This window comes from Gambusia affinis, linkage group LG11 (assembly GCF_019740435.1).
Source record: "Gambusia affinis linkage group LG11, SWU_Gaff_1.0, whole genome shotgun sequence".
Taxonomy (NCBI): domain Eukaryota; kingdom Metazoa; phylum Chordata; class Actinopteri; order Cyprinodontiformes; family Poeciliidae; genus Gambusia; species Gambusia affinis.
In genome coordinates this window covers 24,654,210-24,681,604 of record NC_057878.1, presented here as the reverse complement: position 1 = coordinate 24,681,604, position 27,395 = coordinate 24,654,210, and the positions used below count along the sequence as shown (strand labels likewise).

Here is a 27,395-nt window from a genome sequence, read left to right as displayed (position 1 = left end):
ACACTGCACGACTAAATCTGATCCTTAAATATGACGTATAAAAAGCGATTTTAAATGTGTTTTCGGTTGTTATGAGTTTACGTCCTGAAGTGTTTGTGTATATGTGTAAAATACCCTTATTATATATTTATGTGTTTCTACAACCGTTGGATATACAAGTTGGACCCCCAGTATTCACAGGACCATAACCTCCTGCGAAACACTCCAGACCTCCTCTAAAAATGCTTAGAATTTTGTATCTTAACAATTCAAACACCACATATAACTAAATATGCATCTCTGCTTTATCACAGAAACTAACAGTCACAGTTAACGTATCTCCACTCTTAGGGGTTCAGCCAATCAGCACCAAGGAAAATGAATAGTGCTCCTGGCTTCCTTATAAATAACAACCAATTTCAATCAAGTAGTATCGAAAGCAAAGATTCATATTTCAGCTTTTCAAGTTAGAATTTATTTTGAATATTGTAGATGTGTTCTAGAAAAAACGTAGGTATTTTTTTCCACAAACAATTTGGACTTGTGTTTGACAGAAAAATATAAGGCAAATCTGCAAAAAATAAATTGCAAGCAGATAGCGATTCTATTGTATGTTACTCTCTTAATAGAGCAAGTGTATATGTGTGTTTGCAGGTTACAGTTAGTTTATTATCCATGTGTCTGTTCTTACATTGTTAACTGTTACATCCAAAAAGGACACAACATATTTGAGGACATGTACGCAAAAATTAGGGTTAAAAAAATTATTTTATTTTAAAACTCTCTCAAACATTTCTTTTGTTTCAGCTTCTTTGATTTTCTGTGGAGGGGAAAAAAAGACAGAGTAAAATATCCTCACGTTCCCGTGTCCCAAAAAAAGAGAAGAAAAAACAAAACCCCCAAATTATTTTACAGAAAGTTGGACCTGGTGAGCCGACGAAAAAGAACAAAACGGTACAGCAAGGGGCCAACCCTATACAGGGCCGTCGAAGCCCCTGCTAGTACTGGACTATAGCAAAAAAGGAATCTACTGCAAAGAAAGAATTGAAAACAGGACAACCGGTCTCACCAGGCCAAAATCACAACAAAATTGAACAACTTCAAACTTTAAAAAGAAAACGCCCGGTATTCTTTTTCTCATGTTAAAATGTCATTTAAACAACAAATATTTTTGTGTTTCCAGGTGGACAGTGACACAATCTGGAATGAGATCCATTCGTCCACGGCTGCTCGACTGGCCGTTGGCTCAGTGGTGGAGCTGGTTTTCAAAGTAGCAACAGGAGAGCTGAAGGTGTGTTTAGAGTCAACTTCAACCTGACTGCTTGCTGACGCTGGGTGTCACGACGATTGGTTTTCCGTTTCTGTGTTTTCCAGATATATATATATATATATATATATATATATATATATATATATATATATATATATATATATATATATATATATATATATATATATGTAGGGAAGAAGAAAATTGGGCATAAAGCAAAGTTTGTTGAGATTTCTTAAAAATGACGAACCAAATTAAATGTTGAATTAAATTTGCATCATTTACATGAGAACCTGGTTCCAGAAGCTTATCAGAAACAATGCTGCACCCAGTCACACCTTTGCTTCATCATTAGCACCTTCCAGACAGACATCCCCACTCTGTGATGCTGCACCCCCCTCCCACCCAGCCTCCATGGGTCTTCGGGAGGGGCTGCTTACTGTTTGAACGCAGCGGGGAGACTCGCGCGCAGCCTCTGCAAATGCCAGCAGGCCCCACTAACAGGCCTCCTTTATTAGTCTTACACCAAGGCCACCTGCGGAGCAGCCAGCACACAGGGTGTTAACTTAGCACCACCACACCGCAGACTAATGACATTCCTGAGAGTGAGACAGTAGCACACCATGCGGATACCCACACAGTTCTTTCCCTGGGACTGAGATCATTCAGACATCAACTTGATCCGTTCTTCTGCTAGATACTTGATGATATCTGACTGAAATGAAAGGAAGTTGTGTTTTGCTTGAAAGGGAAACAGCTACGTTTTTAAGTTATTGGGTATGGACTTGGCAAACTGTCCAACTTGTGCACACACATTCCCGTTTAAGTTTCCCTCAGAGGATCCTCCACTACCAAATTAACGACCAAGTTCCACCTGCACCAACAGCTCCTCAAAGAGCACACCCACTCTCCGGCCTTCACACATCTTTTTCTGTCAATAGCCGTTCTCCTGTCTGGATTTGGCAGTGAGAAGGAACTCCCTTCCGTCTCATCATTGCGCTTACTTTCACTTTCATGCAAACGGTAAAATGTCCTGAGACCAGCTGAGGCTCTTGTCACCTCAGTAATCATCTGGCTGGTTGCTAATGCACAGCAGCTGACTCAACATCATTAGTCCAGCTTGTATCACTCTGCATCAGCCCAAACGTCTGTCTACTGTCCCTGTAAGCAATGCAAAACTCCTAGAACAGTTGATGTGAGCACTGCATCCAAAATCTGGCCCAAGTTAGCCAGTGTAGCATTATGTGTGTGGGCACACATTTCTGCTCTCTGATTCTAGGTCAGGTTCAAACTTGTCACTTCCTGACCACCTTGCTTTTGCTTACAGAATGGTTTTGCTGTAGTTCGGCCACCCGGACACCACGCTGAGGAGAGCACACCGATGTGAGTAGTTTTCAGATTACATAAGCGTTTGATTTCAGATTTTAAATATGATAACACCATTTTGTTTTTATTTTGTAGGGGCTTCTGTTATTTCAACTCTGTCGCCATTGCAGCCAAGCTCCTGCAGCAGAGGCTTAATGTCAGCAAAATCCTCATAGTTGACTGGGTAAGTAGCCTTTGCAAAAATTAAACTGGTTGCATTTTTGCTCCCTGTTTGATTTACAAAATTACACCTGTTTAAAAATACTCTGCAGCCACCTACCTTCATGCATTTTGCAAAAAATATTTCTGCCAAAAGTTGCTGAATTGATGACACTCCATGTGAAACTTAGGCATCCTTTTGCTACATTTTGGCCATTAAGTATTAAAGTAGTGGAAGCAAACTCTCCAGGTTGTGTGTGTGTTCATAAGTGAAAGATTTATGTGGGGAGAACCCAGAAGGCAGGAGAAATGTCTGAGACCTCACAGATCAGCACCCCACCCAGGGATTTAAAAGATATTTGTAGTGAGCTTGATTTACTTGTCATTTTCCGTTGTGGTATATTATGACTTGTGATGAATATCTGGCAACATTCAAATCAAATTTGTTGTCCTGTTAGTACTGGCAACAACTTTCAACAGAATAATCCATCAGCAATGAAGAAAAATAGCTAAAAAATTTACTTTCTTTTACAAATAACTTCTTTGTTTCACTTGTCACAGTTGTGGATGAGGGTTAAATGCAACACACATTCTTACCTGATAAGCTTCCTGCTTTATTACAATTGCTGCTTATTAACATCTTTAATTATCTGTCTTGAACCTTCCTCGTTCTTGGGTTGTAAATTTGTGAGAAGGTGGATCTATGGGGAAAATAAGAGTACTAACCCATTTTATATGTTGTACTTAAATAATTGTGGAATCTTATTAAAATACAATTTATCAGCAAATGGTCCAATTGTTTTACATGAGAAAAGACACCTCATTCTTGCAAGAAACTATGGAAAAGCACATTGTGAATTAATGGTAGCACTGTTAAAATATGTACAGTGTCTTTCTAAGCACTTAGATAACAAGAAATATCCACTTGGTGATTGCCACCAAATAACATGTGGTTTTTAGTTCCAACAGGACAGCTTTAGTTACTCTTTCATTTTACGTCTCATGGTTTGTCAGTACATTTCCACCACCTTTTGCAAATTTATCTCGACACTTCAGAAAAATAAATTGAACCTTCACTTCCTTTACTTTGTTCAGATCAAATCCTCTCCTTTCATTGATCTATATGACAAAGGCCACCTCATGTCCAGGAGCCTTACTCCTCGGCTGGTTATGGTTATTTCCTAAAGCCCGTTGAAGGTCCCTTTCATTTCCTCGTTGTCCGTTACAGACAGAGCAGAGCGTCGTCGTCAAGCCACTTTCCTCCAGCTGAAACAACATTTCTTACACTCTTGTGTTTCGAATCACTCTTAAATTGAAGAGATGAGATCATTTAATTGATGCCATGTTGTTGGTGAGAATAAGCAGCTATTAACGATGAGTGTTTTATTGAGTCTTTAAAGACTGTTTCAAAAGCCACAGCTAAGTGGCAGTGTGACATTTACTCTCTCTCTATACAGTTAGTTAAATGTGATTGAGCCTTCATGGGGAAAGTTTATGAAAACATTATTTATTCATTTAGGGTGCCAACACACCTACACCGGGAGTCTGTCAATGCTGGAAGACATTTTTCTGAAATCACCACAAACCATCCAGTATGCACAAAAACCTCTAATTTACTCCCATTACATTTAAACTCTGAATTTTCCCTTCAAAACTGTTGATAAACAATTTATTTACGCTGTCTGATCTCCAACATAATAAACTATAGATAAAAACAAACAAAAAATTCAGCCTCTTATAATTTAAGAATGGTTTCTGGATATTATAGTTTGTGTCAGAGTAACTAATCATTTTAGGCTTAGTCTTTTGTTTTTGTTTTGTTTCTGCCTGACTAATAAAGCGTATTGTGCAATGTCATCCTGTAATAACTAATCCCGGAAAAGGGAGGAAACTACCATGGCAACCGTTAAATAGGTTCCTTGAGCCACACTTAAATTGAGCCCTGGTGAAGTTGTTTAAACAATCCCTAAATAAATAGATTTTTTTTTTAAACTTACTCAGCAATAAATATGTATAGTTTGTTTTGTTTTATTGTTATATGATGAAGTTAATTCACCATTCATGGCTTTATATAAACAAACGTTCTGGAGTTTATACAGACTAACAACTTTCCCAGGGCCTTTTTGAATATAAATAGACCCACATCATTACAAATCCACCATACTAAACATGATTTTATGTCGTCATCCTGAGTCGACTGTTATTGTTAATCATTTAATGGTAGTTTATTATATAATTCACTCCAATTCTGTCACTTTTTAACGTTCATTATGTTGCCTGGTCCCACTTAAATAAATGAATCAAAGCATTAAAGGTTGGTTAGTGATCCATCGATCCACTCTTTTCACTTCCGATGCTGATAAAGATTTTTGGGTTTAGTACCGGTTCATACCGATCCGATACAGGAAAACAGTGCTACATTGACTGAAAATGTTTCTTTTATTTAATTACACAGATCTAATCGTACTAAATTACAAATTTAGTAGACAATACTTCACCAGTATAGCTCACTTAAATAAACGAGTAGTTTCATAAACTTGGTCAAACATAAACATAAACATTTAGTTTGTTCAGGCGGTTCTATTATGGGCGTAACAGCCAATGTAAAATAAATAATAAAGAAACTGAAACTGATGAAAACAAATGGTTGACTACCTTGTTCAAACATGTCAAACTAAACTCTAGTAAACCTTTCAAATAGTTTGGAAAATACAAATACTAATTCTAAATATAATGTAAAATAAAAGATAAAACGTGATGTTTCTCAAAGCACAAAGCATAGAATTACACTAAATAGATCTTCGCTTATGGATCGAGCACCGATACTTGATGTAGAGGGTTTTTTTTACAATATCGGGACAGACACTGATGTTAATATGAGATTGGTGAATCTCTAGTTTGGATAATTCAAAATATACATTATGAGATTACAGTACTATAATCAAGGATTTTTTTTTTAATTGATGATGTATTTTGAGTTCTTCTTCAAAGTTTAAATAAAGGTGCCCATCAATATACAGAATGCCGTATCACTATGTGCTGCACAATTTTAACAGTTATGTCATCTCATAATAATAACTTTGTTGTTAAAAATGTGTTTGCGATTGCTTTAGCCTGCATTCTTTTCTAATCATTTTAGGATGTTCACCATGGCAACGGGACCCAGCAGGCCTTCTACACAGACCCCAGTGTTCTGTATCTTTCTCTACATCGCTATGACGACGGGAACTTCTTTCCCGGCAGTGGAGCTCCAGATGAGGTCCGTCATAATCTTTCGTCTTCCAATGTTTTATTTACATTTCTGCACATTAAAACATATTTATGCCCCACAGGTGGGCAGCGGTGCAGGTGTGGGCTTCAATGTGAACATGGCATTTACTGGGGGCCTTGAACCTCCCATGGGGGACGCAGAGTATCTGGCTGCCTTCAGGTAAATCAACATTACCTTCAACTTTAACTGACAGTTGCTTTGATCTTTTCTTTTCATTTTCTTCCTGGATCTATTTCAGAGAAAAACAAAGAAATGCCAGCTGCAGTGTTTTGTATTTTTGGCTCTGGCTTTAAAAAATTCACCACAAGTTAAAAATATATTATCTGCTGGGAGCCATTGAATAGGCAGGGGGCTTGTCGTCAACCCAAACCTCATGGCTTCTATTTGGACTAAATATAAAACTTCTCCCACTTACCCTCAACACTTCCACACATGCCAACACACCCCCACTCATACACACACTCTACATGTCGCCTACCCGTTTTTGATTCATGCATCTTGAACGTGGCGGGACTGGATCCCTTCCAGGGCTCTTTGAAGATGAGTCCATGTTCTCAGCTGTGCGTCCATCTGGTCTGAAGCTGGAGCATCAAACTGACCGGCCTGACCATCTTATCACAGCCGTCGGCACGCAACCTCTGGAAGCACACCTCAGCCTCTTAATGCACATCAGAGCTCTGCTTGCTCTCAGTCACCGCACGTCTTTTTACTCTTCCCTTTCAACCCTTCTGTCTGCATGTCAACAGCTGACAAGTAATATATTTTATGATTTATGCTGCTAACTTGGAACACAAAAGCAAAAAAGCTATTTCAGGTTCTCATACTGCAAAAATGCAAAATCGTATTCTTGGTCTAGTTTCTGGTACAAACAGTACAATACACTTGAAATAAGACAAAACTAACTTGCAAGTAAGTTTTCAGCTAGATGTATCAACTTGTCTTAAGTCAATACTTTGCTAATATTGATTTTTTGTTATAACTGACATTCACTGTCAGTTATAACAGTGAATGTTATAACTGACAGTGTTATAACACTGATTATTTGTTATTTGTTATAACTGACATTCACTGTCAGTTATAACAATACATTTTTCCTATATAATAGGTGACAAAATCTGCCAGTGGAACCTGATCAAAATAATATATATTTATCAGTAGGTATTAAGGAATTATAGACTTGAATTTTGTAAGTTAGTTTTGTCTTATTGTAAGTATACCGAGATATTTGCTCTAGGAACTAGACAAAATATTCTTGGTAATATTTTGTGATTTTGCAGTGCATACTTCTAGCGCATACTTCTAGCAGGAGATTGACCCCAAACATACATCCACGGCTACAGTGAAATGGTTAAAATGAGATTATAGTTTCATGTTTGAATGGCTCAATCAAAGTACAGACCTAAATCCAATTGAGAATCTTTGGCAAAACTTAAATATTGATGCGCCTCATCATTCAACTGAGCTTGAAAGAAAAGTTGTAGTGAACAATGGTTCTTGAAAATAAAAGCACATAAAATTTAAAATCCCCACAGGAAATCACACTAAAAGGGGATGGATATGTTTGTGATGCTCTGTACAACCACAAACAGAACACATGATATTTTCAGTCCCATTTTTTTTAAAGCAGCGTATCTTGGTTCTCCCGCTCTTCTCTCCTCCCCCCTCTATCTGCCGGATGGGGGTGCGTGCCCTGCAGCCGGCACCTTTCCATTCCTCTGCTGGCCTGCGCCACGTTGCATTTGCAGGGGATCAAGTGTGAGCCTCCAGAAAGCACAGAGAAAAAAAAAAGATAAGAAAATTGGTCCTAATGAAAACCAGAAGCACCGTCTCTCTCTCTCTTTTTCTCTCTCTCTGTTTTCCTGCCCCTCCCCCCCAGTCCCTCTCTTTACCATGAACTTGGAGAGAAGAGAGAGAAGGAGAATTAAAGTTAATTCAGAACAGCTCTCTGCAGCAGCAGATGACAGGGCTTTGAAGTGTAAGCGTGCGTGTGTGTATTTTTCACTCTCTTCATTCTTTCTCTTCTGAGTTTTTTTACTCTCTTTTTTTTATGAACGAAGAGGGAAAGCCTTCAACCACTGCAATTTAACCTTTTATTTGCCGGTTTGATGTAAACGACTGCATCTACTTGACAGTTTATATTTCCTTCAGGCAACATTTCAAAGGGTGGGTGAATCTGAATGTATCTGATAAAAGTAATATGAGAATATAGTTTCAGTGATGTCATAGTTTTTATCTGCACCTTGACGTCTTTCATAACCTAAATCCTACAGAAGTGATTTTAGTAGTTTTTTTTTTCCTATCTCTTCTGATTAATAGTAAACATTATCTTTAAATCTCTAAGCACAAAAAAACAAGCTGTAGACAACTGTTGTTCACCTGTTGCTAGGTAAACCAAACAATCCCAAACAATAGATGACGCTGCATAACTGACAAGTGACTCTAATCGCAGTAAAGTCGGATTGGACCCGAGCCGACAGCTCTGAATGTTCTAACCGCTTTTCTCAGGATGTCTCGTCGCTTAAGGCTCAGTCGTAAACCCTCCCCTCCCCTTCATTAACAAACCGTCTTTTTTTCATCTCTGCATACATAGCCTCTGATTCACGCCCAATTAGTGCTCCTCAGAAACCGCTGGCTTCCTTCTTTGCCAGTCGTCTAATTGATTACCCCGGCTTTTTATTTCTCTAAATGTCAGGATATTATTCTAGAGTTGGGGGAGTCGGGGGGTAGGGGGATGACATGAGCAGTATTTCTCTTCAGAACCAGACCTGTTTCTGTCTGAGCTCTCTGGCTGAAGGAGGTGTGGAAGCCAATGGTGGTTTAGGTGTCCTTGGTAGTCAAGGTTTCCCTCAACTGCGTCTGTGGCTGACTGCCTTTATTAAGTGTGGGGTTCTTCATGGCTCAGATCCTAATACACCAGGGCTATTAGGATAAAAGGCAAAAGATTTCAATGGGCTGATTATTTTGCACATCTACAGCACTTACATCAGTTTTGTCTCTGTTCTCTTTCCAGATAACCTATCTTATTGATCATCCCTCTCTAAAATAACGTTACATGCTTGAAGGAGTATAGTGACATGCGCTGCACATATTCCTGCTGTCTGTGACTCCCCAAAACCTTGTAATGCTGCCTCCCACCTCTCCTTCAGACAGCTGTGTGCGCGTTAGTTTTGTGTTGTGGCAGGAGATCGAGGGGGTGCGTAGAGCTCCGGGTTGTAATTTGGTGGTGAGCAAGAGATGGAAAAACCTGTGGTCTACGGAGTTCAGGGCGAACTGCCTGCCCACAGCCAGCTAACCACCACCATGTTCCTGAGGTCAGCAATGTGCTGGGGACCTACAACAGAACCCTGTGGTACTCCATCAGTCACAGACCTCATCAAAATACTACTTGGCCAAATATCCCTGAAACCTAAAAAAAAAAAAAAAAAGCAAAAACTGTCAACAATCCCACAGGGAACTGGGGAGAGACACTTGTTTTGCCATCTGGAAAGCCTAGCTGTTTATGAGCCAAATAATACCTGCTAAATGCTAAAGCCACATGTTCCCAAAGGCAGGAAGTGATATAGGCTGGCAGGATGTGGGCCTTGCATAGTCTTTTCTAATAATTTCTGGATATCCAGTAAACAGGAGCTGGAAAAACAGTGAAAATATTTTCTCGTTGAGGCTCTGTCCCATCCCACGCTTAAACATTTAAACTTTGAGATTGTTTTTTTCTCCAATTGGTGAGAAAATATTAGACCCACTCTACCTACTCTAGATATTGGATATTGTAGAGAAGACTCTGAGGAAATGCTGGTATGTTCTTATTGGCTCAGACTTGTCATTTTGTCTCCTTGATTTGCCAGCCACTCACTTTAAACTTGGCATGTTCCAACGTCCTACTGCATGAAAGCAGCAAGAATGGAGTTTCCAATTTATTGAATTCAAGATAATCTTTTCAATTTTTACGGTACTGTCGCCACAAGTTGGCGCGTCATTCCACTTGGACAAAGATTTAAAACAAAATCTACCTAAAAACACTCAAAAATGGAGATTAGACTAAACTTCTTTTGCAAAGCTTTCCTGTGCACATAATGCATCCCCTTTTCTTCCATACAGGATCATCATATAAACCTCCCTGGATTTTCCAGCCACAATTTGCAATGAATCATTGCACATTTGCCCTGCTGTTGATCTCATTTACATCTGAACACAGGGAACCTATGCTAACCAGTTGTTTAGTGAATTAAATTTATATACAAACAGCCGTCAGTCACCCCACCCATGCAGTGTTAGATGCATCATACATAATTAGCACGCATATAATTACATCTGTTGCTGCTTTTGACTTGACCGTGGGGTTTATTCCTGCCACCAAATTTCCAGAGTATCCACTTCAAATAGGACATGTGGTAATTATTCCTGTCACATTACTGTACGTCCAAACATACTCGGCGAATGTTTGGTCTGTGGAACTTGTAAATAAAAGAAATACGTGTCTATCAAAAGGAGCAAAGGTTTCTGAGTTTTACCAGAAATGTTTTCACAGTGATGTTCACTGTGAACTACACTACAGTTAATACTGAGCTTTCATGGATCCCTAAATTTGTTTTCATATAAAGCTAAATTTCCATGAGAAGTTAAGTAGAACATTACAAATTTAGAACTTGCCATTTACTCCAAACCATCAGATTTTCTTTAAAAAACTGTGTTGTTTGGTTTTGTCTCTGCAGAACGGTGGTGATGCCCATCGCCAACGAGTTCGCTCCAGATGTGGTTCTGGTGTCCTCTGGCTTCGATGCTGTTGATGGACATGCCCCACCGCTCGGAGGATACAAACTGACAGCCAAATGTAACTATTGGTCATAATAATGACTGATTATTTTACTAAACTCTATTCTTTGTCAACTTAAATCTTAAAACTCTTCTTTGACTACCTGCAAGGAAACTCTCTCTATTTGTAGCTGAATTTCTTTGGTACTCCAACAGATGTTGTCGTGCCAAGAAAAAGCTTTCCTGTGTTCACACTGGATATCCTAAGTAAGAGCAGGGTTCCTGCCTTACTTAGGGAATAGGATGGGTGGTTTACAGAGGATTGCAGAAAGAGGAGATGAGGTAGAATTTGGGTAGAATAAAGTGTGTTTGAATAGGTTTATTCATCTCCCCTCCTACTTTTGAGAGGAACATCAAAGGCTTTGACCACGACTAAATGCAAAGCCGTGTTTATTAAAATTAAGCTTGGCTCGTATTAGGGCTCGTTCTTGGCCTCCAGTAATTCCACAGGGCTCTCTTTTTTTCCGCTCTTCTTCCACCGTCTCATTCAGTCCTTCCTTCATCTATTTTTTTGTCTTTTTGCTTTTATCAGAATCCCAAAAGGAAGTTGGAAGCTCAGCAGCAATTCATTTTTTCCCTTCCCTTTCTTTGCTGTGATTTCCTTTGTCTTCAGGCTTCAGCTACCTGACCAGGCAGCTGATGGGCCTGGCCGGTGGTCGCTTGGTGCTTGCCCTGGAAGGGGGTCATGACCTGATGGCCATATGTGATGCCTCTGAAGCCTGCATTTCTGCTCTGCTCGGCAATGAGGTAAATCTTGCTCACCTGCTTTTGGTGAGGGAATTGCAACTGCTGACATTTTCTCCCAGATTATTGTGAAATGATCAGACATTAAGCTTGTTTCTTGGTGTCTTGTAGAATTATTAATAGCACTGTTTTCAAGTTACAACCAATAACTTTAATGTGTTGATGTTGCAGACTAACACAAACTGGTATAAATTGAAAGGAATAGATAGATTTACTTTTTTTTAATAATCTAAAAAGCGTGGCATGCATTTGCATTCAGTCTTTCAGAGACAGCTCGACGATTATATTTTGTGTCATATTTTTCACATTCTTTGTGAAATAGCTTAAACTAATTAAAATCCAATGGAGACAGTTTAGGTACATTTGATTTTAAGTTTTGACTCAGATTATCAATTGAATTTTCATCTGGACCTTGACCAGAGTGTTCTAAGGCAGGAATACATTTTGACCTAAACCATTCTGTGGGAGTTCTGGCTTTTGTTTCCTAATGGAAGGTGAACTTTGACCCCGGTCTATTGCAATCTGACCAGTATTTTTCCAGAAATGCCCTTTATTTAGTGCAATCTTCACATCACAGAAACATCCCAAAGCATGATGCTGCCTTCGTCATTGTGTTTCACCATGAAGGTTGTTCAGGCTGCCATATACAGTGTGCAGTTTTGGCTTCATCTGACAGGAGGTCCTTCTTTAACATTTTGCTCTGTTCATAGAACAGCTTCATTTATACTAAAGATACTTTACACATATTCTAGATCCTAATGTAAGAAGTAGGGGACTTACAAATTTTATATGTAAAGAAAAATTGGAGAGCTAGGTATCATTTTCCTTCCATAGTCATAGAATATGTTGTGTTGGTCCATCACATACAATACCAAATGACGCATAGCTATTAAAGTATGTGAAATGAAAAAATAAAGTGCTTCAGGGGTTATAAATACCACTGCAAGGCACCTGCTGAAAGACCACATTGTTTTAATAAATTAAATGCACGAAACAAAACACACCTTTAAAAGGAATGAAGCTTTATGCCTGAAACCACATGAACAAGGATCAATATTAGGTTCTTCTGTTGTATAGATATTAAAACAAAAACTGAGAAGAGACAAAAAAAAATCTTCCCATTACTGCATCAACCTCTTTAAGTTAACCACATCTCTTCCTGGTGTCATCTTTGTCTGTCTTCACCACCTCTCAAGCTGGACAACAACAGACTCACGCTACACACAAATACGTCAGAGGGCGAGGATTTCCAGGCAGAGGGAGTAATTGAGGGAGTGTGTGGGCTGATCTGTGGCACAAACACTGGTGCTTTGTGACACAGAGCAGAACAGTTTCTCTTCTAAGCTCACTTATTTGGAGCTGCATTTAAAATATGTAGCCTGCTATTTATCTTCAAAATGTAGCTTCAAGAAGGAATTTGAATCTACAGAAGTGTGTGTTGACAGACAATTTACAGTAATTTCTCATGCTTTACTGAAACATATTTGCACTCAGTATATACAGAGGCAATAATCAGAATAGCCTCAAATATATGTGCAGAAAATGGCTGCTCTGATGCTATACTGCTGGACTAGCTATGTATATATGGTGTCATTTTTGAGGGAACCCTCTCCTAAAGCTGTTTATTTTTGGGTTTGTGTAGATTGTGATTTATAAAAAAAAAACATAAGCATCTAAAATTCTTCTAACCCTCATATGACCCAAGATCAGTGCTCATGATGACCATGCCACATCACATCAGAAGCCCAGATATGCTTTTGTGTATTTTCCTGCCTTCATTTTAAACCAAACTTTGTTTATACTGATGAAAAAGTTCAATTGCACAAGACCTATTAAAATATTTTCAGCTTGATATCAAATTCAATCACATTTAAAGTCATATCTGTGCATCTTAGGACAACTTGGTTCCTTCCTGCAGATTATTTGAGCTGTGGGTTTTGGCATTGATGAGAAGAAAATAATGTAGCCCCATGCTGATCTTGGAGTTCAAGCAAAACAAACTGAACAATAACGGATAGAGATTTGTAAATCGTAAAAACTGGAACATTTAGATCGTCAAGTTACACTGGAGTTACTTTGCTTGAATTGTTTTATTATATGAAAATACTCCTTCGTGTCAACCCTGTTAAAGAATATAGAATTTAATGGATCTGTAAACATCACTCACTCAGGATTTTATTGAGTGAATGATTCAGATCTTCATAAACCTCTAAGAGAACGTAGCTGCTCACCTAAACATGTCCGTATCTACAGTTATAGCCATAACTGAAAAGTTTAAAACAACAAAATGTTATTAGGCTGGAATTGGAAAACCCTTCTTTTCACCTACCATAACAAATGTAAACATGGAAGACTTTGCAGAACCCAGGAGACTTTCTCAGATGAGACCAAGACAGCTTTTACACTAGAACGGTTTGCTTGGTTCACTTGGAATGGACCAGAGTTTTACCTTGGACAGTCACTTATTTGGCCAGGTGTAAAAGTTCAAAAGGCTGGTGCAGACCTAACAAGTGAATTCTGGTCTACTTGAAAACATGTCTTAGTTCACTTATATGTAAACCCTCCCTTAAAGAGAGAGTGGAAGACTATCAAGCAGAGAAACTGGAGAAAGTGAATCAAATGGAGGAAATAACTTATGATATTTGATATAAAAATGTCTTCAGCAAATCATGATGTCTTTTCCGAAAACATATGGCCATATCAACAGAGAAAAACTTGACACCTGACACAAAAATCAGCGTCCTTCAATGGCCACCTCAGGAGCATTAGCAAGGACCCAGGACACTGGATTATCTCTAGCAGTGATATCCATAGTCAGTAGTCAAGAATCTATACCCTGCATGTCTTAGATCTTTCCTTGAATATATATTTGTTCATTTTCAAGCCCCTGTATGTCTAAGTGACATGTTCAGGAGATATTTCAGTCATTTGAACCAGTTGTGCAGAAGCAGCTGCATCTGAAACCTTTAGGAAACAGCCCTGAGGACTGGAGTTGGACACACTCATGTAGTCAACTCCACTTTCTGTATGCTTATAAAAGGTTATGGGAGAAGATTTAGTGTTGCCGTGCAGACAAAAGTGGGGTTTGCATACTATTAATAAAATATTCAAAGGACTGCAACTGTTCTAGAACTTTTGCATGCATCCCTGCTCCAATACACTTGAGCCAAATAAATGGTTAATGACCAGACCTTTGCAAAACGTGCTGACATGCCAAGAAGGTAATTCAGCCTTTTGATTCAAGTGTTGTAGGAATATATTGAACGTGAACTCCTTGTTTAAAGATTTCTTTTCACCAATAATCAATTGTCTAAAAAGTTTCCCAAGATTTCTTTGCACATCTTCACCAGGGGTTACCACTGTACCTAGAGACTTATTGTAACATGGCTTCAGCTCACAACAACGCTGTGACATCTGGAAAGGTTTCAGAAACTCAAGAACATCTCTGAGGGGCGGTTTCTTTTTCCTGTCATAGTTCTCTTCCCTGAGCATCCAGTTTGAGACTGGTTTCTTGTTTCTTACCATACCGCCCTACAGCCAGATAATGAAATGTGCCAGAGGCTTTGCTTCTAATGTTTCAGCAGCCGGCGGGGCACCTCTACCTGCTGGAGTTTGAAGGAGGTCTCTGGGTGAGCTGAGAATTTGAGAATGGGCAGGAGGCAACAGGAGCGTCCAGTCCCCTTCCCTGCAGGGCAGCGCTCTCGCCCACATCTGAAAACGCTTACCCTCACACCTCTTCCAGCAGGGTCAGTCTGGGTCCAGGGATCAGACAGTTAAAGGAAACCGAGCAATCATTTGAAGTTGAGAAGGAGGAAACTGTCGTAATTCAGCAGCTCTGTAAACTGTTGTAAGAAAGAATGAAATGGATTGAAATCAAAATGAATCCAATGTAGGATTCGTGCATTAAATGTGCATTTGCACATTTTATTACTCAAAATGTGCAAGTGTTAAGATAAATTTCTAGATTAATTTAATTAAAATAGGTTGTGATTCAATCTTTTCCAGAGAACTTGTCTGGAGAATGTTATAGGAATTCTTTGATTAGTAAATAGCACAGCATTTTAGTGCTCCATTCTAAAGTTTCCCTGACTTGTCCAGCTGGGAACAATGACGTCAGCTGATTGAACAAAAGCAGATCTTTTTGTTGTTTGGATCTATATTGCTAAGGGCGACAGTGAAAAAAATAAAAAATAAATTTAAAAAAAGCTGCTTAAAATCAGATTGAAACACCAGGAAGAAGGCGTTTTTATGCTCTCCTGTAAGGTCCTTGTAATGACTTTGGAATGTTGCTGGGAAATGTTGGTGTAGAATCGAGTGAGAGGACAAGAATAAAAACCCACTCTTTTTATTTGAGTTTTGATTCACTGTGTAAAGTTGTTTTTTTATCCACAAATAGCAACTCCAAAGTTAAATTTAAACAAAAACAGAGTGCCTACAGCCTGCCTGGGCATCAAATGGACAACAGTTTTTTCAAGCATGTCCAGTAAGCGTGTTTTTCCTCCAGAATAAACTTTAGTTCTTGGCTAAATGTGGTTCTGTGTGTGGTAATGCTGAGTGGGTCCAGGCATTAAACCACAGCTGGATTAACTGGTCAGCTGTGCTTTTGTTTATGCTGCATCAAACCGTCTGAGGCTCTGTATTGTCTGGGAAGAATCTCCTCGATCCGCAACATTGCGGTAATAAAATTTCCAAACGTGTGGGCTGAATGTCCTATTCTTCGTTTTACAAGAAGGCAGGTGTGGTGCCATATTACTTAATGGTATTTTTTCAGTTTTAATTTAAATAGATGTCGTAGGAGATACCAAAATCATAATCTGTATTATATATGTTGTTATTATGATATACATTATAAATATATTTCTAATATATTTAGCCTTCTTGTTATCTGCTAATAGTCTGGGCTCTCTCACTCCCTTTCAAACTGAATGACCCACCCATATCTCTGGACATTGTTAAAATTTCATGTTAAATAGTATGTTTTGTGTCTTTTTTAAATTTATTTTTAAACAACTAACCGATAGTTAGCTTTACTTTGATTTTGTGGTACATTTAGCAGGAGTCGTGTCCTCAGACATGGTTGTTTTTCACTTTCTGTGTTGTCTTATAGTGTTTTATAGCTTGTTTGTGAGCAGTATAGCAATGCTGTGATGACAATACCATCTACGTTGTTTAAAACCACTTATTTGAGCTTGATAAAATGGAATTAAAAAAAACAACAAATGTCCAGTACAGGCTTTTTTTTCCTCTTTTATGTTTAATCACCAATACATCTTTTCTTTAAATAGCTCATGAATGATGCATTTGCAACTACACCAGTGAACTCTGACCTCTATACTAATTGATGATTGCTCCAGTACAGATGTCGGCCAACTCCAAACCATGGTTGTTAGCAATTATTTGATAAACAACTAGCTAATATGCTAATTGCTGCCAGCCGTCCGTGAGGTCATTAAGCGTGTTTGCTCTTCAGTTACTGTAAAATTGCTCAGCTTCACTTGTCGCCCTGTAGGCCTGACTGTTCCTCCCCCCCAAAAAGAAAAACAAAATCCAAGGAGAAACTCATCTGAAAAGGTCGCCCGCTTTGCACAATGCATGTGATTACCTTGTTCAGTTAGCATAACATAATCAGACAATTTTAGCAGCTGCTAGCATGTGCACACGGACAAAGTGGTAAACAATGGATGCCTTGTGCACTTTTTTATTTTGCTGAACAAGTAGAATTCCTCATCTTTCCACTGTTTTGCTTTGAGCCTCCCTTAGGAATGTTTTTACCGGGCCACATTCCTCTCACTCAGCTCATGGCTTGTCTTGGTTTTGTTGGCCGGGACGTAGATATCCTCAGAGATCGGTTAAATCCAACATGTCTGTCTGACTTTTTAAGACCGCGACACATTCAGTGTGCAGGTAAAAGCAGCAAAATGTGTTCCTGCTACGGATGACGTCAGGAACAAATGTAGGCTTGTTTACAATATTCCTTCATGTGTCCTTTGCTCATTCATGTGCGTCTTTACCCTACCTGCTGAGTTTGGGCCCCTGGGGTACCATGACGAGAGTCATTAAAGTTTACAAGCCGAGCCCGGCTGTCAATCAAACTGACAAGTTGCCCCCGTCCAGCTCTGCTCTGAGCTGAACTCCAGCAAACCCCGGAGAACCCCTGACCTCGCTTTGACAGGGAGCTGAGGAAAGCTGGAGCAGCATGGGCTGAACCTTTGGAGAAGTGCACTTTGACTGAAAGATTGATGATCTGAGTCTCCCAATGTGGAAACATTAGGATGCTAATGATGAATCAGTCCAGCTTTCTCTCACTTAGCCACAGTCGCACGAACGTTGTGCCACTTTCATACAGCGTCCATTTCATTTGTCAGTTTCAAATTCATGGATCTTTCCTACCGTTCTATGAACAGCTTTAATATTTATTTATTTTTCTTAAGGCACCAAATATCATAATTTAAACTTCTGAGAACAGCTCATTCTGTCACATATTATGTTTGTAGAGGCAGTTTGCATCCCAGGTGCTTGATTTTCTACACCTGTGATTTCTTTGACTGAAATGCATTAATTCAATGATTTTGATAGTCGAGTTTATTAGTATAGCACATTTCAGCAGTAAGGCGGTTCAAAGTGCTTTGCACCATAAAAACATAATGCAGTAACCAAATATGAAACAAGCAATAAACATTGCTGTCGAGATTTTTTAGGCAGACCTGTGAAGACACTATTGCAGAAATCAATGCAACTAAAAATAAATGCATGGATGAGTTTCTCTAGATTTTGCTGAGACATTAGTCTTTTGATTCTGGAAATGTTCTTCAGGTGATAGAAGGCTGACTTTGTAATTGTCTTCATGTGGCTCTGAATGTTCAGATCAGAGTTCATCACCACACCCAGATTACAGACTTGATCACTAGTTTCTAGCTGTAATAGCTGAAGCTGTGTGCTGACTCAGTTATTATCTTTGGACCAAAAGTTTCAGTTTCTTCAGGTCCAAATATAACAATTTCAGTTTTGTTTCTGTTCAGCTGGAGAAAGTTATGGAAAGTTGTGCTACCAATGCATTTCTTCAGCGCTTGCTTACATGGGTTCTGAGTCACATGGTGACAATGTAATGTAGAGCTGTGTATCATCTGCATATTTATGATAAATCATCATATTTCTTGTTATAATGTGAACTGGAAGGAGCATGTAGATATGATATAGGAGGAGTCCCATGATAGAACCTTGTGGTACCCCACGTGTGACTTCTTCCTGTTCTGATGAGACGTTACCTGTTGACACAATAAGTTCCTGTTCTTATGTAAGATCTGAACTAATTAAGTACTGGACCAGAGGGTCTGACTCAGCTCTTCCGTTGCTTCAAGAGGCGCCCTGATTCTTATGGCAATAAAAAGTATGTTCAAGTTACAGCATTAATTGGACCCTGTTATTTGAAAAAGAGTCAGTCATGTAACAAGTTATTTAAAAGAGCTGTGCATGAGCTGAATGCGTGCACACTCCTCAAGCTGATGCTGAGTGCATGATGTAGCCTGTCGTGCCACAGCAGGATTAAAGTATCCATCTCTCCCCAAAGTGCCTTGTTCCCTCGGCCCAGCGGACCCCTCCCGTACTCTATTTGCTTTAATTAAAATAAAACTCTTAGTCTTGGCCTCGCCAGACCGACCATCCCCTTTTTCTCTCTGGCATCCTGCTCTCCAAATGTCAAGCCAAACCTTTTTTTCTTCCCTTCTTTCTAACTCTGCATGTCTCCATTTCCATGTTTCCATGTTGGCGTGCTATTCCTCTGGGGTTATGACAAAGCAGAACAGGGATGTGTGCCGTCTGAGGAGGAATGTGGAGCTGAATGAGGCTGTGTACCGAAACGGGATGTGAAAGTGTCGAACGAATCGTCGGCCAAAAGGGAAATTAAATCATTCCGGGTTAGGAAGGCACCTGAGGGAATAGCTCTGTTTGCTCTGAATTGTGGCTTGGAGGTTGTTTTTTTTATTTTATTTTTTATAGATTTAGCTGTTCTCGGTGATGTGTATGTATGAACTGGCTGTTTCCAAGTATATGCATCTGCGTATACACATGTGCTTCCTTCGAGTGGGACTCGGAACAAAGCACACAGTGTAGTTTATGTCAAAGAGTAGCAAAGCTGTCGAGGAGTGGGAAGAGGCGTGCATCTGCAGACAGCTTTTTTTTTTTTTATTATTGTGTCAGCAGCTTGAGATTGTTCCCAACCTCTTGGATTGACTTAACAGTGGGTTGTGGTCAGCATTTCAAAAATGATCCTGTAAACCGCGTTGGGACTGCGTCGGGTCAAATGGGGTTTTGTAGAAAACTTTGTGAACACCTGTGGAACTCATTCACAGAGTATTTATCAAGCTGCAGCTATTATACCAACAAATAAAATGCTTGGATGTTGAATGAGGTTCGCTTTAGCTGTAGGCTGCCATCTGTTTCAGAATACATGAATTAAATTGCAGTAAAAGCACATTAAATAGTGTCAGAGTTGTCTGGTGGAGCTGGTAGAGAAATGAAAACATTAAGCCAGAAATGTTTTTAATCTAATTTTCTGTCTGTTTCAGTTGGACCACATTCCTTATGAGGTGCTGCAGCAGAAACCAAATGCTAATGCTGTGCACTCTATGGAGAAAGTCATCGAGGTTCAGAGTGAGTAGATCACTCACCGCAGCCATCTGTACACGTCTTTCATTTTGTGTCAATTTCTTTTTCAAATTATGCTTTTCTAAGTTGTAATGCCTCCACATACCAGCTAAGAAATCACTGCTGTTGAAAGTTATTGAGTCAGTTGTTTTACAGATCACAGGGAAGAAAACAAAGCGGTGATATTATTACCACTTTCAATGCTTGCCATTTTAAATGCCAGTTTTAGCAAAGGCGATCTGATTCTTTCTGTATTTCTGTGAAAAATCATAGCAATGGTCATTCAATGGATACCATCTTTGAAGTTTGGTAGATTTAAAAGATGTAAAAAATATTAACCTAATGTAAAACAATGAAATATATGATTCTGTCCCTTTGGCAGAAAAAAATGCCAAAGCGGTAAAATTTTTTACAGGTTTTTTCAAATCTGTAGACACTTCACTTCACATCCAAAACCTTATAATTTATTAAACTCATGCTCATGTTCTGCAGTTCTCTTCTAGATGGACAGCTTTTGCATCCCGTTTTTATTTATGTTTGTTGCAGGTAAATATTGGCGATCTCTGCAACGTTCTGCCTCCACCCTCGGTTGGTCTTTGAATGAAGCCCTGCAGCGTGACGTGGAGGAAGCTGAAACCGTTTCAGCCATGGCTTCCTTGTCAGTCGCTAACAAGCACATCGGAAAAAGGTCTGTGGTGTGACTTCATTACGGTTCTCTGAGACCCCAATGATTGTGTTTGAAAAGAAATAGTTGCAATTGTATGTCACTAAAACAGTTCACTATTATCTGCTTGTTTTCTGCAAATACATACAACTAATTTCTGTTAGATAATGTTTATAACTCTGGATAATGAGATTTAATTGTTTTAAAATTAGCTTAAGGTCATATGTTTTCTGGTTAACATGGCCAGTGAAATAAATACATGAAATAACGGCCTGAAAAATAAAGCCAAGTTTCATCTTGGCATAAGAACATATTAAAGATTATCTTGAGAAAATAAGGATTAGATCTCATTATGTCCAGATTTGTAGATTATTAAACTGTTGTTGCAACAAGACTGGTTTAGTCGTATTATCTTAAGATTATAATCATAGTTTTGAGATATTTTTCTCAACATAATGGGATATTAAAAATGATTTACCTTGTTAACAGCAATACTCTCAATACAAAACCAGTTTATGATATTGGCCTGTAACAAAACGCTATTATGGTAAAATTAGCTAGAAATGTTAAAATAATGAAACTGTAGTAGCAATAACAAAAGATTTAATCTCAAAATAAAGTGATAATTAGGCAGCAAAACATACTTAAAATAACAATACCTTAAAACTACAAAACATGCCTGAAATATGATCTTAATATGAAAGATTCTAAGTTCACAAAATGTTACAACACTGTGTGTAACATTTCTGTCCTTATGGTGTTCTCTCTCTAAGGGCTGAAGAGGAGCCGATGGAAGAGGAAGCTCCCATGTAAAAGAAATGAACATGGTTAGCCTTCGACCACTGAGTCCAGTGTTCAGCACTGAATCGGTCCTCATCCTGGATTCATAGTAGATTCCTTTGTCTCACCGTCATTGGAAACGATCGGACCTTTTTCTCTCTGGAATGAAACCAGGATCCTACAAAAGTGGCTCTTGCAGAGGAACCAGACAGCAGATGATGAGCTTACACCAGTTAGTTGCACACAGGACGGTAGCATTAACCGTGTTGGACACAAGAGCCAGTTATTTTAGTGACAGCCTCCAGTGCTTTTTAAAAACACTAAACTTGTACATTTGGACTGCCAGTCTGGACCGTACCAGGCCTACAGCAGTCATCTACTTCTCATGTTTTTTTGATTTTTTTTGTTTTTATTGTGATTTATCAAAACCACCTTAGCTGTTGTTAATGTGACGCTGCACTAAAGGATGGACTCCTGCTTTTTCAAGGTATCAAGGTGTTGAATATTGTGCATTTCTCCTAGGTAAAGTTACAGAAGATTCAAGGATTCAGAGAGTAATAGATGTCTGTGCCTTTTTTGTTTTGTTTTTTAATTAGTGGATTTTCTGTTGAGCTCCTCTTAAAGAGCTTTGCCTTAAAAATGGATTTTGGATCAAGGAATCTTCTCAGAAGTTTCTGTCCTGGCAAGACATGAGGTGCCTGCATGTTTCTGGCACATAGACTCGAGGACGTTGGCATGTTGACCTTTATTACTCTGCTACCAGTCTACTGTCTAAAATCTTCTTTATTAGACAATACTGAAGCCAAAACTATCTATCTTCTGCTGTTTACCACACACAGACTGGCAGTGACAGTTCCTGCGGTAGAATTTGTGTCACTTTTTAAAGATTATCGAGGAGTGTAATTACTCTGGTCTGGGCCAATTTGTTTTTACCGTCCCACCTGGGATTTTCCAGAGGGGTGATCTGGAGCTGCCGTTCCTCTCGCAGCTGGTTTAACATCTTCAGGTCCTTGTTAGAAACACATCTGCTCTCCAAATGTCAGGTGCTGTTTAGCAGGTTGGTGAACATCTTAGTCTGTCCATATACAATGAAACACAAGTTTGTCATCATCAATATGAAGCAGTGCACACCAGTTATGATTGTTCATTATTAAGCCTGTTTAATATTAATTGGTTTAGATATTATGTTTCCTCCCACCATTTTTTACACCTCTCAAAAGCAGTCATGTAGTAAAATGATGTTAAAAACAGATAAACCGGGATTCATGCCTTTAGTTGCTTCAGTGTTTTTTCAAATAGTAAGAAGCTGTAGAATGAACACTTTAAGGCCAACGTGTTTTCTTGTTTAAAAGTGATGGGGTAAAAAGTACTCCTTCATTTAATCTGGTGGCTGCAATCTGCAGATGGACAATAAAGTAGATCGCTACAGCTGAAACGTTTGAAATCCAGGATTATGTTTAGTTTTAGAATCATAAATATGGAAATATTTTTAAATGATTATACTTCACACCTTCTAATTTCAAACATCATGCTTGGTGCAGCTTTTCTGTATCAGTTTTAATCATCCATAAAAAATCGTTCTGCTATTTTTTGGAAAAACTCCTTTCTGACATTATTTTGTTTTTCTAATTCTCTGAACTGTGGTTGATCTGCTGAGGATTCCAGCCACAAACATCAATAATCTCATTGGGTTTGTAGCTCTTCTGTGACCTTTAATGACTTTTTGTGTTCATTATTCACAGTTTTTCTCTGTTACTTTGTAAAGCTGACATACTTCACAACAGGTGAGGGCACAAACTGTTTTGTAGTGGATGTTGTATGAAAACATTTTTGGGTTTATGGATTTTTTTGGGGGGTAGGGTGGGAATGTTGGGATACAAATGTTTCTACTTTGTAAAATGATGGATAATTGTGTATTTACTGTCTGTTTATAGTAGATTTATATATAAAAGAAAGTATATTATATATCTATACATACTGAACACTTTGATCTTGTTTAAAAAACAACACTGATGGTTTCTATCGGTCGTTTGTGCAGCCGACCCCTTTTAACGTTGTTACTGAAGCACCTTGGCTGTCTTTGGTCACTGTTAATGTTTCTAGCAGCGTTTTCTGCCTGTTTCACTCGTCTTTCACAAGTGATGATTTATTGCTTTTATTTATCTGATGCGTACCACAAACACTGTTACAGTATGCCTCACATATTCATGCACATATCTGTGCCATTCCATGTTTCTGATGCTGCATGTTTTGCTGTACTTATAGGATTTCACTTTACCATTCTGAAATTATCAGTTAGAAATTAGATTTTTTTTTTCTGCCCCATATTTTTCCACTTTCTTGTTTTTTTAAGTTTTAGTTTTTTGATAGATATGAGCAGTCAGTCTTACCTGCAGAAGACAGTGCTCAGGTTTTAAAATTTGTAAAATGAAATCAATCTAAAAAGTGGAAACAGGCTCTTAAAGCGCCAGCACCTTAATGAGCAGCTTTAAAACATATTACAACTTTAATATGATGTGCAAACTGGAAATATAATGTAAAATAATATGTTAGGGAGAAAATTACCTGTAGAAATGTTCTCACCTATAAATTAGATCATTCCAATTTATTCCTCCTCTTCATTTTCCTTATTTTAGTTTGTGCTTGTAAGTAAAATCCCTCTTCAGCTGTCGAGCTGACACCTGAACATTTTGATATTTCGAGAGGTCCATTCTGTCACCCACCTTGATAAAAGTCCCAGTTTTACGTGAGGAATAGTAATTTCACATCATGATGCTGTCGCCACGTCTCATTGAAGATGTGGTGTTTTTTTTGGTGATTGTATTTTTGTGCCAAGCACATTACAGCTCAAGTTTGCCACTAGATTGAGAGGATTTAAGCAGGTTTCAATGTTTTATTTAAGATCAAATGAATTAATAGAAATTCCTTCAGCTTCTTCAATGACACTACTAGTGTTTGTGAGTAGTCTTACTTCTGCATTTTAAATATATATTAAAAATGCAGTGATTTTTCTTTTTTGGCTCTGCTCCTGACTGATACCTTTGTAAAAAAAATAAATAAATTAGGCCATTTTGATTGCTGAACATTTAAGCAACTCTCAGAAATATCTCATCAGGACATCTGAGCTTTATTTCAAATTCATCAGATTATTTATAATTGCTGGGAACTCAAGAACACAGAATCCTGAAATTAAATTAAGAAGAGGTTTGGAAAGTATTAGATATGCACATTAATTTCACTATGTTGTTTTCACCCTGATAGATTTGTTGGTTTGTCTACAATGAAACTGATCAGGAAATATCCCAAATTAAAGATAGAGAAATGTTGAAAATGATAGTTGCTCCATTTTGTTGGGATACAAAAACCTAATTGACACTTTTTAGAGCCACCAGTTTTTTTTTGTTTTTTTTGTTTGTTTTTTTGATGGCACAAATCCACTTTCTTCTTGACTTACCTGTAGATTCATCTGTATGGTTGGATTCTTTAGATTACTCACCCAAACTCAGGTAATTGAGAGAGCCATCTGCTGTAGGACAGACACTAACTGCTCATAAACTGTCCACAGAACCCCAATGATAAAACTCTGAACTGACCCTTTAAGGTTTATAGTGTCATCCTGAAGGCTGAAGGGTAAATTTGTCCTCCTGTGTGATTCACTAATAGTTTGTAATAAGTTTTCTTTTCTTGCCAGAATACTCTTAAATATCTTTTGCTGATTTTGCAGGCATTAATTTCCTTTGGTTGGATTTATAGCTCTCCGGTCTACAAGACCAAAGCAGAATATTTTTTTGTCTTAACTAGCAAAAACCAAAAAAATGAACTGTCAGATATAATTTTTTACAAACGTATTACCGTGGGATAACATCTGCTGATTAGCAACATTTCAGGACATCTTTTTTTTTTTTGTATTTGGACTGAATGTATTTGATCTCCAGGGGCTTGAATCATGTCTGATTCTGGAAATTAAAAGCTACATGCTTAACAAGAGGAATGAAATTAATACATATTTTTATTTAACCTCTTAATAAAGTTAAATGACAGTTTAAATGTAAATAGCTTTTTATAAACTAGAAGCAGATCTGAGAGGACCTTTGAAGCAGGATGTTGGTTGACATCAGTTTTTATACGTCTCTTTACATTCCCTTTTTTTAATCAAAACACTGTTTTGAGCTCTTCTGTAGCTCTGGGCCTGCTTATAGAGTGCATATCGAATGTATACAGAGTTGACCGAGGTCAGGCTGAGGTGAACGTGACCTCAGGCTGGATCCGAGGACATCGCTGCACGCGCTGACTCACTGGAGGAGAACCTTCCCAGAACTCCCGTGGCTTTCCTGCCGCTTTATGTTTTGGTTTCTCTAACGCAGCCAAAACTAGCACCGTCTGTCTTCACAGTTAGTCTTAAAAACAATGTCCAGTTACCGAAAAGAGAAGGAGAAAAAAAACACGACATTCCTTCTTTATTAGAGTGACCATTTATTCAGAGGCAGACCTGCTTTTATTTAGACTCTAACAGCTCAGAGAACTGAGAGTTCATTCGGGTGGTCTCACCGAACTTCACTCCATTCTTCTTTTCTCTCTGCATGATGTTTGTCTGCATGTCCGTCCTTCCGTCCCGGGTCACATACCAGCACTGAAGGACATTAGTACTTTCACTGTATCCAACCTGTCTGATTGCTTTCACTTCATGTTCAGGTGGACTGTGGGTGCTTTTTACCTGTAGCATATGGAGTCATCACACCTGGAGTTGTAGAGTCAGTATCTAACCTTAGATTTGATTGTATTTATGTAGAAGCTGTTCCAGTGGGGCGTTTTGTAAACCGCAACAACAGAAGGAGGCTTTGTTATAAATCTGTGTAAGATGTGGCATTCAGAGGACATTTTTATCCTTTTTAGTGCACTTTGGTGATGATTAGGGTCTTTGTCACATCTGGATGTTTTTAAAGCTCCTTGTTACAGCCGTCCATTCCACTAAGAAACAAAACAAAAAGCCAGTTTTCTGTACATGACCACTGTGCTTCAAAAGCAAGCTGTTCCAGGTTTACATATGTATAAAATGCATACTCTTTGTTTTTTTTTATTATTATTATTATTGGTTATGTTTTTGACTTGTTCTGCCGTTGTTACAGAAATAGTAAATTTTTCTGGGAAAACCTTTACTCTAAAAAATTGTCTTTGACATGTATAATATAAAAGTATTCTTTTTGGACAACAAAAACAGACTGCATTGTGTGTCTTTTTCTTTAAGTGATAGTTATGTTTAAAATGTGAACATCCTGAGGAACATTCATCTCTTAATACATTTAAATTTTTCAGATGTCAAAGATAATCTTAGTAAATAGAAAATGCAGTTACAAATTGTTGTTTTTTTCCCTCCCTTTCTCTCTGTCTATTTCCCAACTGATCAACTTTGACAAAGACCACTAGCACTTCAAAATCCAGGAGAAAAAAAAAAAGCACTTGAAGCCAGCCTGGCCTCATGAAAAACAAAATTGCCCCCCAAACGTCCATTGGCAGCAACAACTGACATCCAGCATTTGTGAAAACTGGTGAGCGCACCATTACATCTCTTAGAGGAATTGTGGCCCTCTCTAGTTTGTATTTTTCTTTTCTTTTTTTGTACAGCTGTTAATTCTGTCTTCAAGTCCATCCTTGACCTTTGCTTACCTTTTTTGCATTCTTTTCAGTATTCATGTTGGGATCAAATGGCTTCC

The 27,395-nt window shown here is 38.4% G+C and overlaps 1 protein-coding gene across 3 annotated transcripts in view; it reads left to right on the top strand.

The window, feature by feature from the left end:
• The window catches only part of hdac4 (histone deacetylase 4), a 120,935-nt gene extending 94,022 nt beyond the window's left edge, over nucleotides 1-26,913 (top strand). For all 3 annotated transcript variants that reach the window (XM_044132333.1, XM_044132334.1, XM_044132335.1), the window contains 10 exons: nucleotides 1,163-1,270; nucleotides 2,577-2,632; nucleotides 2,711-2,798; nucleotides 5,913-6,032; nucleotides 6,106-6,203; nucleotides 10,754-10,872; nucleotides 11,467-11,600; nucleotides 20,162-20,246; nucleotides 20,787-20,928; nucleotides 21,678-26,913. In XM_044132333.1, coding sequence (XP_043988268.1) covers nucleotides 1,163-1,270; nucleotides 2,577-2,632; nucleotides 2,711-2,798; nucleotides 5,913-6,032; nucleotides 6,106-6,203; nucleotides 10,754-10,872; nucleotides 11,467-11,600; nucleotides 20,162-20,246; nucleotides 20,787-20,928; nucleotides 21,678-21,717 — 990 coding nt within the window. In that variant the 3' untranslated portion in view covers nucleotides 21,718-26,913. The remainder of the gene's footprint in view (nucleotides 1-1,162; nucleotides 1,271-2,576; nucleotides 2,633-2,710; nucleotides 2,799-5,912; nucleotides 6,033-6,105; nucleotides 6,204-10,753; nucleotides 10,873-11,466; nucleotides 11,601-20,161; nucleotides 20,247-20,786; nucleotides 20,929-21,677) is intronic.
• The last annotated feature ends 482 nt before the right edge of the window (nucleotides 26,914-27,395 follow it).